At 46.6% G+C, this 12,273-nt stretch overlaps 1 protein-coding gene across 5 annotated transcripts in view; it reads right to left on the bottom strand.

Annotated features, from left to right (window-relative positions):
- Window positions 1-7,487: 7,487 nt before the first annotated feature.
- Window positions 7,488-12,273, bottom strand: part of AOAH (acyloxyacyl hydrolase) — a 216,500-nt gene continuing 211,714 nt past the window's right edge. For 4 of the 5 annotated variants that reach the window (XM_055293408.2, XM_055293410.2, XM_055293409.2 and 1 more), the window contains one exon: window positions 7,488-9,338. In XM_055293408.2, coding sequence (XP_055149383.1) covers window positions 9,210-9,338 — 129 coding nt within the window. In that variant the 3' untranslated portion in view covers window positions 7,488-9,209. Of the gene's footprint in view, window positions 9,339-10,451; window positions 10,569-12,273 lie in introns of all 5 variants that reach the window. The other variant, XM_055293407.2, reaches the window with a different exon arrangement.

The raw sequence follows: 12,273 nt of genomic DNA, 5'->3' as shown, positions 1-12,273 counted from the left end.
GTTGGGCTCCACCTGGACTGGAAGGTCCAAAACGCTCATTCACACTTCTGAGGCCTCAATGTGGGCTCAGTTACCTCAGTTTTTTTCCATTCAGCCTTTCTCCTTCATGTGCTGTGTCATCCCCCAGGGTTTTTCTTGCAGGAGCGTAGGCTGGACTTCCCCACATTGAAAAAAATCACTTAGGCAGGTAGTAAGGGTATGGGAGTCCTCGGTAAGTCTTTTCTCTTTAATGAAAAGCAGCGCCAAATCATTTTATAACAAAGAGCAGCCTGTAAAGTCTAGCTGCAGACACAGACAAGCAAGCTGGGAGCTTGCATGGGTGAATGCTGGCAGGAACTGGGGACTAGACATATTCAAGATGGCGGCTCCATCTTCCCTTCTCTTTGTCAGCCACGTGTACAGTAAAGGGCAGACAGGATGGCACTCATCAACTAAAAAGTCCATTAACTTAATACGATTAGGGTGGAGTGACCAGCCTTCCACACTGTGTAAACATCATACCTGATAGAACCAATCTGTGAGCCATAAGTAAATCAGACACAGCATTCTCCAGACTGCCTATAAAATCTGCTGCAGTCTGCTGCCTCCCTGCTTTTCAGATGTCTTTCTTTCTTTCTCTCTCTCTCTCTCTCAGGGCGCTGCTCTCCTCTCTCCTTTCTTCTGTCTATTAAACTTTCCACTCCTTAACCCACCCACATGTGTTCACGTTCTGAATTCTTTCTCAGGGAGAGACAACGAATGCCAGGGTATATACCCCAGACAATGTAGCCATTTCAACATGGTGGCTGTGAGATCTAAAAGGGTGCAGAGGGCAGCTTCACCTCCTAAAGGCAAGGCCTGGGTGTGGCAGTCTCACTTGCACTTCCTTCTCTGGGCCAGCCCAGCTTCAAGGGGTGGGAACAGATGCCACCTGTCGTTGGAGGAGAAGCAGGCACACGCAGGAGGTCAGCCATTGTTGGCAGCCAGCTTTGGAGACTTACCTACTGCCCGTGTTTTGTAATGACAAGCTTCCTGTGACTGGGATGCAGGATCAAAGAAGAAATGGGCGGGAGAGAGAGCCTGGAGAGACAACGACTCTGCAGGTGACGAGTTTGGAGTTTACGCTACAGGCAAAGCTGACTCTAGCACATGTGGTGGTCAGATCACATCCTGGTTATAATGATGCTAAGAGCCACGGTTGATTCACCACTCAGCATGTTTTACAAACGTCAGCTTCTTAATAAATGCAGGATAGCCTAGCAGCTAGGGGCAAGGACCCTGGAGCCGAATGGCTTGCCTTCAACTTCATAACTCATCACATTATTATTATTGAGACAGGGTCTCACTCTGTTGCCCAGGCTGGATTGCAGTGGTGCGATCATTGAACTGGGCTCAAGTGAGCCTCCTGCCTCAGCCTCAGCCTCCTGAGTAGCTGAGAATATAGGTGCGCACCACCATGCCTGGCTGACTTTTTATTTTTGTGCAGGGCCCTCACCATGTTTTCCAGGCTGGTCTCAAACTCTTGGGCTCAAGCGATCCTCCTGCCTTGCCCTCCCAAAGTGCTAGGCTAGGATTGCAGGCATGAGCCACCATGCATGGCATCTGACTCATCATATATTAGCCGTGCAGTCTCAGGCAAGTTACTTAATTGTTCTCGGCCTCCTATCTGTAAAAGTAGGGAATCATAGCAGACCTGCCACATGTTGTTGCTGTAAGGGTTAAGTGAGATCATATATGCACTCTACTTGTCACTTACCCCTCTGTAAGCATTAGCTCTTGTTAATGCTCACAACAGTGCTGGAAAACGGTACTATTGCTCCCATTTTAAGGAGGAGGTAACTGAGGCACCAGGAGCTTAAGGCTTCCAAGGCCTGTTGCTTCATGAATTCCCACTGATTGTGTTTCCATGTGTCCCCAGCTCCAGAAGATAGCTGAACAGAATTGTGTTCTTTGCATGAGACTTATATGAGCCTGGAGTCTCTACCTGTCCCGGAAGAGTCCTTTGTTCCCCTGCAGCCTCACTCAACCTCCTGGTTCCAGCTGATATTTGCAGAAAATCACTGTAATAATATTAACAGCTGGAGGCTTTTCTGAGCCTGTGCAAAGTGTGCATCTTGGAGGGCAGAGTCCTTAGGTGAAACTGAAAGTCTTTGGGGTCTGAAGCTGCCTTGAGGCTGGACAGGTCATGGAAGCCCTTGGTGCAACCTCTCAGCCATCTTTCTGCCGAGGTTTATTGACTGGAGCTTTGTGAACCTGTGAGTTACATTAGCGCTCTGAGGCTGGAAGTCTTCCTGTAAATGCTCCATGTAATTAATTATAAACAAAGCAGCCAGCCAGGAGCACAATACCCAAAGAAATCCTTAGCAAGCCTCAACATGTGCTCTTTATTTCTCCTCTGCCTTTCTATCCATCCAAGAGCTTCAAAGTGTAATCCTCCTTAACGACAGATTCATGATGATGAGGCCATTATTTTTGATACTGCAGTTTTAAGAAGTGACCCAGAAAACAGGCTTTAAAAGCAACCTCTCCCCATTCCCCTTTACCCTAAGCAAAGGCCCAGATTAAAAGAGCCTTAGCTTGTATGAATATTTATGCTACAGCCTCTGCCAAATCAGATTAGGGGAGTTCATCCTGCCGGGCAAACACGGGTTCTGTACTCAGATTTAATGAGAAACTGACATGTTAATAGCATATTGATGCATCCATCCATCAGGAAATCCATACAGCACAGTGAATGTGCACCGTGCATCTTGGGGCCCAGGAGAGATGCTGTCTTTGTCACTTTTGGTTCCACCAGGAAAGCTGTTGTTGCAATGAAAGGGATTCCAAAGACATTCTGCCTCACACCAAAGGTGAGAGGTTGGGAATTCTGATCTTAAAATACCTGGGAAATCCCTTTCTTGACACTGCCAGGGAATGTGTGAGACAGAGGCTAATTCCTCTAAACAGCATCTTCCAAGGCGCTTCTGAAGAACCAGATGCCACAGGGTGTTAACAGGTATCATGAGAACAAAAAGCTTAGGTCAAAATGTTGGGTAAATGATGAGCGGAGCAGACTTTTTTTTTTTTTTTTGAGATGAACCCTCACTCTGTCGCCCAGGCTGGAGTGTAGTGGCGTGATCTCGGCTCACTGCAAGCTCCGCCTCCCGGGTTCAAGCGATTCTCCTCCCTCAGCCTCTGGAGTAGCTGGGATTACAGGTGCACACCACCACACCCAGTTAAATTTTGTATTTTGTATTTCACCATGTTGGCTAGGATGGTCTTGATCTCCTGACCTTGTGATCTGCCTGCCTCAGGCTCCCAAAGTGCTGAGATTACAGGGGTGAGCCACTGTACCCGGCCCATACTTTTTTACTGTAGAACTTCCAACCTGTGATTTTCTAGGAAGCAAATAAATTATGCTGTGCATCCAAACTTTTTAGACTTCGGAGTTCTTCCTTCTCAAAACACGCCCCCCGCCCCCGCCCCCAGAGCATACATCCTTTTTGTGCCATGCAGCCTCTTGGCAGTTTGGGGAAGCCTGAGGATCCCTTCTCAGAATAACATTTTCATTTTATTTTATTTTAGACAAGGCCTTGCTCTGTCAACAGGCTGCAGTGCAGTGGCAAGATCATGGCTCACTGCAGCCTTGAACTTCCAGGCTCAAGCCATCCTCCCGCCTTAGCCTCCTATGTAGCTGAGACCACAGGCATGTGCCACTATGCTCAAGTAATTGTTTTGACTTTCGGTAAAGATGGGGTCTCACTGTGATACTCAGGCTGGTTTGGAACTCCTAAGCTAAAGCAGTTTTTCCACCTTAGCCTCCCAAAGTGCTGGGATTACAGGCGTGAGCCACTATGCCCAGCCAGAATAACATTTTTAAATGCAAAAAAATAAAACATGTAGGATTACGAAAACCAATTCTATTGAAATAGAATATCAAAGAATATTTTGAGATATTCACAAACGAGCATATATAAATATAGGTGCTTCTTTTTGAATGTGTTAAATAACAAGATCCAGAGTTGGTTCTAATAACTACAGTTGTTTTAAAGTATGGATGTTTTAAAGCATAAGATATAGTTGATACTCATTGTACACTGATCACATATTTGTGAATTCACCTCCTTGCTAAAATTTATTTGTAACATTAATGTATACTTGTGGCGCCTTTGCAGTCATCTGTACCCATGCACAGAGCAATGGCAAATTTGAGTTGCCCAACTGGCATGTTCTCCAGATGAGACTGGTTGGCAAGGTGAAGTTTTTTTTGTTTTTTTTTTGAGACAGAGTTTTGCTCTTGTTGCCCAGGCTGGCATGCAATGGCATGACCTCTTCTCGCTGCAACCTCCGCCTCCGAGGTTCAAGTGATTCTCCTGCCTCAGTCTCCAGAGTAGCTGGGATGACAGGCACACATCATCATGCTCGGCTAATTTTTTGTGTTTTTAGTAGAGACGGTGTTTCCCCATGTTGGCCAGGCTGGTCTTGAACTCCTGACCTTCACGTGATCCACCTGCCTCTGCCTCCCAAAGTGCTGGGATTATAGGCATGAGCCACTGCGCCTGGTCAAGTTTTGCCTTCTTGTTGCAGCTCTCATACTGCAAACCTGTGTCCTCTTCGCAGTATACTTAGTGTCACATTTTTGGCATTTTATGCTTTTTCCCGGTGATGTTGCTGTTTAAAATGTCCACGAAGGGCAGTTGCTGAAGTGCTATCTAGTGCTGCTAAGTGATGTGCCACAGAAGGCTGCAACGCACCGCACAGAGAAAATCACCCCAGTGGTAGACGAGCTCTTTGCAGGAAAGAGTTACAGTGCTGTTGCCTGTGAGGTCAATGTTAATGAATCCACTGTATATTAAATACGGTGTCTTTTTTTTTTTTTTAATTATACTTTAGGTTTTAGGGTACATGTGCACAATGTGCAGGTTTGTTACATATGTATCCATGTGCCACGTTGATTTCCTGCACCCATTAACTCGTCATCCAGCATTAGGTATATCTCCTAATGCTGTCCCTCCCCCCTCCCCCAACCCCACAACAGTCCCCAGAGTGTGATGTTCCCCTTCCTGTGTCCATGAGTTCTCATTGTTCAATTCCCACCTATGAGTGAGAACATGCGGTGTTTGGTTTTTTGTCCTTGAGATAGTTTACTGAGAATGATGTTTTCCAGTTTCATCCATGTCCCTACAAAGGACATGAACTCATCATTTTTTATGGCTGCATAGTATTCCATGGTGTATATGTGCCACATTTTCTTAATCCAGTCTATCGTTGTTGGACATTTGGGTTGGTTCCAAGTCTTTGCTATCGTGAATAGTGCCGCAATAAACATACGTGTGCATGTGTCTTTATAGCAGCATGATTTATAGTCCTTTGGGTATATACCCAGTAATGGAATGGCTGGGTCAAATGGTATTTCTAGTTCTAGATCCCTGAGGAATCGCCACACTGACTTCCACAATGGTTGAACTAGTTTACAGTCCCACCAACAGTGTAAAAGTGTTCCTATTTCTCCACATCCTCTCCAGCACCTGTTGTTTCCTGATTTTTTTAATGATGGCCATTCTAACTGGTGTGAGATGGTATCTCACTGTGGTTTTGATTTGCATTTCTCTGATGGCCAGTGATGATGAGCATTTCTTCATGTGTTTTTTGGCTGCATAAATGTCTTCTTTTGAGAAGTGTCTGTTCATGTCCTTTGCCCACTTTTTGATGGGGTTGTTTGTTTTTTTCTTGTAAATATGTTTGAGTTCATTGTAGATTCTGGATATTAGCTCTTTGTCAGATGAGTAGGTTGCAAAAATTTTCTCCCATTCTGTAGGTTGCCTGTTCACTCTGATGGTAGTTTCTTTTGCTGTGCAGAAGCTCTTGAGTTTAATTAGATCCCATTTGTCAATTTTGGCTTTTGTTGCCATTGCTTTTGGTGTTTTAGACATGAAGTCCTTGCCCAGGCCTATGTACTGAATGGTATTGCCTAGGTTTTCTTGTAGGATTTTAATGGTTTTAGGTCTAACATGTAAGTGTTTAATCCATCTTGAATTAATTTTTGTATAAGGTGTAAGGAAGGGATCCAGTTTCAGCTTTCTACATATGGCTAGCCAGTTTTCCCAGCACCATTTATTAAATAGGGAATCCTTTCCCCATTGCTTGTTTTTGTCAGGTTTGTCAAAGATCAGATAGTTGTAGATATGCAGCATCATTTCTGAGGGCTCTGTTCTGTCTTTTGAACAAAAACCACACGGAAAACAAAGTTATATATTGATTGGTTGGTGAAAATGTTGAGGCTGCAGGATCACAGGAACCTAGCCTTGTACTTCCCCTAAGGACAATGGTTCAGCATGTGCTAATTCAGTGTTCACGGAAACTTTACAGAACATAACTGCTACGAAAAATAAGAAGCTACAGTAACTGCAACAACTGCAATGTGGTGTGAAAATATTTGTGACAAGGACTAATTCAGCTGTGTTTTGTTACCTACATTCATTATGAAAGGAAATGCTAAATTTTAGCATTAGCATTTAGAAGACAGTGAAGACTTATTTTTTTTTCTCATTCAAGTTTACAGGCACTATTAATTCTGGGGATCCCTAAGGACCCTAGTTAAGAATATTTTCTCAGTTGGATTAAATCAGTGACAGAGACCAGGGAGGGATAGGGAAGCTGGTGCAGATTCTGGGGAGATTCAGGTCCGGTCACATTGTGTATCAATACAAGTCCCATATAGAGATTTTTAGCTGATCTGCTTTTTCTGGGGCTCTGACTTTATTTTTGTCACCAGGGCCTGAACCCAAAAGGCTCAGCATGAAATGAAAAATGCCAATGGTGGGTGGAAATAGAAATTTTGGTAATTACTCATGTGGCAAATGGTGAGCTCTATTTCAATAGTGAAGGGCAAGCCAGGTCTCTCCTCTGATAACAGGAGAAAATATCTATTTCTTTTTCTTTTCTTTTTTTTTTTTTTGAGACAAGGTCTCATTCTATCCCCCAGGCTGGAGTGCAGCGGTGCGGTCTGGGCTCACTGCAGCCTTGACCTCCTGCTGGGCTCACTGCGGCCTCGACCTCCTGCTGGGCTCACTGCGGCCTCGACCTCCTGCTGGGCTCAAGTGATCTTCCCAAGCAGCTAGGACAGCAGGCGTGTGCCACCACACCCAGCTAATTTTTGTTTTTTTTTGTAGAGACAGTTTCACCATGTTGCCCAGGTTGGTCTTGAACTCCTGAGCTCAAGTGACCCTCCCACTTCAGTCTCCCAAAGTGCTGGAATTATAGGTGCGAGCCACAGTGCTCGGCTGGGAGAGAGAAATTATAATAGAGTTTTGGGGTGTTTAGATGAAGATCACACAGGAGCCCCAAGTCCCCTCACCAAGTGTGCCCAGGAAGAAGTCACCTCTGATGGCTTTTCTTTCTCACTTTTCTCACCGTGATGAGTGAGGAGGGTGATTCAACGGGTCTAATTCAAATGTGTCAAAAAAGAGGCTGCTGATTTTGCTTTTAAATAGCAAGAAATAACAGTGCGACCTGGAGAGCAACACTAACTTCTCATTCATTTATTCATTCAGTGCTATTTCTTGTGCATCTGCAGTGGTCAGGCATTGTGTTGGGGGTTGGACACAGGAGTACACGTGACTGGCCAGGTACCCATCTCATGGAGCCTGCAGTTCAGGTTCCGGTGCTTTTTTCCACAGCCCCTCCAGGAACGGGGAGATGGGGAGGGATGCATGCCAATCCAGGAAAGCCCTTCAGGTTCCTCTCAGTGGACAATCCTCAGACACCATCATTCTGGAACACTCAAGACTGAAGACAGTAGCTCAAGGGGCACCAGTACAGCAATACAGGATAGGCGCTGTTACAAGAAGTACACAAAGCACAGGGACAGGGCGTTCTCAAGCCAGAGAGAAAGACTTGGTCAAATCTCAAAGAAGGAACGTGTCTGGAGCATAGAAATTGCAGGCAGAAGTAAATGAGCCTTGCCTGGGCCCCTGATCCAGGGAAGAAGGCCTGGCCTCAGACTCCAGTTTTGCAGGCAATAGTGGTATTTAGTATTGATTTCCATGTGGTGTTTATTTGCAGTATTTGTGTTTTCTGAGAAAGTGAGATGGGGTCAACGTCCTCTTCCACCCTTCAGTTCCTTGGTGCTGTGCCTCAGAGTAAGGTCAGAGCTCAGGATTTGGGTACCTTTGTTTTCCCACCTGAGCCCATTCAAAAGATGGAACTGGTTAGATGTTAGGTGATTCCCCAAGGTTGTGGGTGGTCAGGCCTAAGATAATTTAAACAGTCTTTTTTAGAGGGGTGGGAAGTGACAGGTTCAGAGACGACACATAGGGTGGGAGAAGGGAGGTGGTCAGGCCGGGGGACCCTCCCTTTACTCTGGAGTCTTCCTGTACAGATTAAATAAGTGTACTTTGGGTATCTATCGCCTTAAATATTTGTCTTCTCTTTATGCTAGAAACATTCAAATTATTTTCTTCTAGCGATTAGAAATGAAATGTACAATAGCATTTAGTAAACTATAGTCACCCTACTGATCTATCAGACACTAGGCCTTATTTCTTTTATCTAACTGTACATTTATACCCACTAATCAACTAATAAAATACTTTAAAGGAAAAAAATTGTATTGTCATTTTTCTGGACTTTGTGAGGTTATATGGCACTTTGTCAACTTTTAAACATTTGTAATTTGTGGTGATTTCTTTCCTCATTCTAAATGGTATTCAAGTTCATATCTAATTTTGTATTTATAGTTTTGTGTTATGTTTTTCAAGGGGGCCTCATGAAGCCTGGTCTGCCCCCTTGTGTGAGTCCTTGGCAGCTGGCCAGCTGCCTGCATAGGAGGAGCCTCAGCTCGCCAGGCCATTTTTAAGAAGTCAACCATACAGGGAGGATCAGTCCCCTGGCATGCCAAGACCCTGGGTAAATTGCTGAACATCGCTGGACTTCTTAAGTGTTTTTAGAAACTCCTTTTAGAACAATTAGCTGTAAAGGGCACAGATACTCTCTTGTTTGGAATGGCACCCAAAGCACTTCATTAAAGGTTATTTCAGGAACAACGAAAGGGTTACTGATCCCAGGAGCACACAGCGTTGCACAGTCATCCAGATATGCTCTTAATTGAGAGAAAGACATTTGCAAAGATGCTGCTGAAGAAGAGTCCTTTGGGCCTGTGACGTGGCAGCCCCCATAGGGTTTGTGGAATGAGTTTACCCAAGCCTCTGCCTCCCTGTGCTCCCCACGGGTGCATGCTCCTGAGAGGCTCAGTGCCCGCCTTGGTCTCCAAACACCTGTTTAATCTGGGGGTTGAACGGATTCTCCTTTCCCAGGATTTGGGGCCACTGGAGCTGCACCTTTTCCCAGAAACGATCCGCCGACAACAGCAAAGCCACCTGTGAGAGAGAACCCAAAGGAGGAGGAAAAGAGAAATTAGGACAAATCGCTTACCAACAAGATTTCCCACGTGCTTTCTGCCAGAGACAGCCTCTAGGATGGCTCCATGACTCCCACCCCCATGTCTCTGTATCACCTCCTTCCCTTGCTGGCGGTGGGACCTATCACTTGCTTCTAACAGAGGAAGTGTGGCCGTGGTGAGGAGATGCTGCTTCAGCGATGGTGTCACATTGTGTGAGGCTTGGCCTTGCTAGTGACTGGCTTCGGAGGCTCTCCTTTCTGGGCTGCAGCTGAGGGTGACTTAGCTGCCATCCAGCCTGAAGCTGGCTCCTCAGTCCTGCAGTCTCACGGGAATCAATCTGCCAATAGCCTGAGTCAGTTTGAAAGCAGTTCTTCCCCAGATGAGTCTCCAGGTGAGAACATGGCCTGGATGCCACGCCTTGATTTTCGTTTGTAAGACCCTAAGCAGAGGACCCAGTTAAGCTGTGACCCACAGAAACTGTGAGATCATAAGTGTGTATTGTGTTAAGCTGCTAAGTGTATGGAATTTGTTTTTTCAGTAATAGATTAAAAATTCACTTTCTCAGAAATCTACTTATTCATTTATCTGTGGACAGCTAGCATTTACTGCAGGCCTAAGGCTTGGGTTTTAGAGATGAACGTGGTGTGTTCTTCCTTCCAGAAAGTCTCAGCCTAGTAAGGTAACCAGACATGCAAAATGACACCACCAAGCCCACAGGGAGGGCTGGGAGGATGATACACACTGGGAAGGGAAGAGGTGTCACTTCTGTCTGGTGGGGGAAGGGGTGGGATCTCTCTGAAGAAGGCGGCGGCTGAGATGAATTTTCTAGGAGTTCCCCAGATGGATGATGTGGGGAAACAGTGCAATGGTAGAGGACACAGTGTGTGCAAAGGCTCAGAGCTGTGGGAGAGAATGGCATGTCTGGGGAACTACAGGTGCCTGGGAGTGGAGGCTGGCTGGGTCCCTGAATGGGTTGGGGTGGGGATCCTGGCAGGCTGTGAGTGCAGGGAGTTTGGCTGAAGTGCCAGAGAGGAATCCTTAGCTTAATACACAGCAGGCTCGACTCTGGCTCTCCCAGCCTGAGGCTTGCTCTCTGGTTCTGCTGTGGCATGTCAGGTTTCCCTTTATCCATGATGTTAGCTGGGTCCATTCTTGCTTGTCCAGTGTCTGGCTTGTCATTAACATGCCTTTGAGGAGGATGCTCTTTCTTTGCAGACAATGCCCTCATTTAACAAATGGGACCTGGCCAGGCCTGCAGACTCCAGATGGCTCCATCTCAACAGTGGTTTTCAATGCTGAGCAATGAGAAACATGATTGCTGAAGGCCTCCCAGAGGGGAATACATTGTTCGGGAAGGATGCTCAGGGATATCCCTGACTTTTCCCCACAGGGCAGCTCACAGTCCCTTTGCTAATAGGCAGCTAGCCAACTCCCTCTCTGGGCCCAGCCCTCTCATCTGGACATTGAGTGGGCGACAGAAAGTGATCCAAAGTCCTTTCTGTGTCCGACTGTGTGTGAGATTTTAGTATTTAGAGAAAACTAGGACTGATCCAGTCACTGCATAAAGTCCTCAGCATTTTAATGTGTTCTGAGCCTTCTAAGGTGGACACGAACTTCACTCATCCCGCTGCGTAATCTCGGTCATGTCCATGCAGTGTCTCCCCCATGGCATAACACACAGAGACCACACACACATACACCACACCCCTCACAATCCCACACCACACACACAAACATCACACACACCCTCCACACACCACACACAAACGCCACACACACACCACACCCCTCACAACCCCACACCACACACATACATCACAAACACACTCCCAAACACCACACACAAACGCCACACACACACCACACCCTTCACACACACATAATCACACACACCACACACACCACACCCCTCATAACCCCACACCACACACACATAATCACACACACCACACACCAACACCACACACATACCACACACCACACCCTTCACAACCCCACACCACACACACACCACACCCCTCACAACCCCACACCACACCACACACACAGTCACACACCACACCCTTCACAACCCCACACCACACACACACACCACACCCCTCACAACCTCACACCACACCACACACAATCACACACCCCCACACACCACACACCAACACCACACACACACCACACACCACACCCCTCACAACCCCACACCACACACACAAACCCCCCCACACACCACACACAAACGCCATCCACACACCACACCCCTCACAACCCCACACCACACACACATACATCACACACACACCCCACACACTACACACACCCCACATGCCACATACACACCATACACACACCACACAGATACATCACTCACACACCACACACAGATACACCACACACATCTCACACACACACACACCACACCCCACACCACACATACATACATCTCTCTCATATACACACACACACCCCACACACACCCCACACAGATACCACATGCACACTCACCACATACGCATATAACATACACACACAACCCTTACCATACACACACACTATACATACCACACACACCCCTACACCCCCTATACACCCATCACACACACACACCACACACACAAACGCCACACATACCTCACCCCCACACACCCCCACAGAAAGCACACAGATACCACACACACACACACACACACACACACAGAAAAACCACACACCATTCACACCCCACATATACTTCTTTGCACTTAAAAGCAGGAGCACGTCAAAGGCTGCCTGCAAAGCTGGCCAGTGCTCCAGGGAGGGCCAGATCATCTCTCACACAAAGCGATCGGGACCTTTGAAGACAGAGGCCTGAGCTTGTGGCTGTTTTCCTGCCATTTCTCAACAAAGGAGGCTGCTGCCAGGTCTGTGGAAAATTACTG

This window comes from Symphalangus syndactylus, chromosome 9 (assembly GCF_028878055.3).
Source record: "Symphalangus syndactylus isolate Jambi chromosome 9, NHGRI_mSymSyn1-v2.1_pri, whole genome shotgun sequence".
Lineage (NCBI taxonomy): Eukaryota > Metazoa > Chordata > Mammalia > Primates > Hylobatidae > Symphalangus > Symphalangus syndactylus.
The sequence above is the reverse complement of the archived record's forward strand: the minus strand, read 5'-3'. Positions and strand labels throughout refer to the sequence as shown.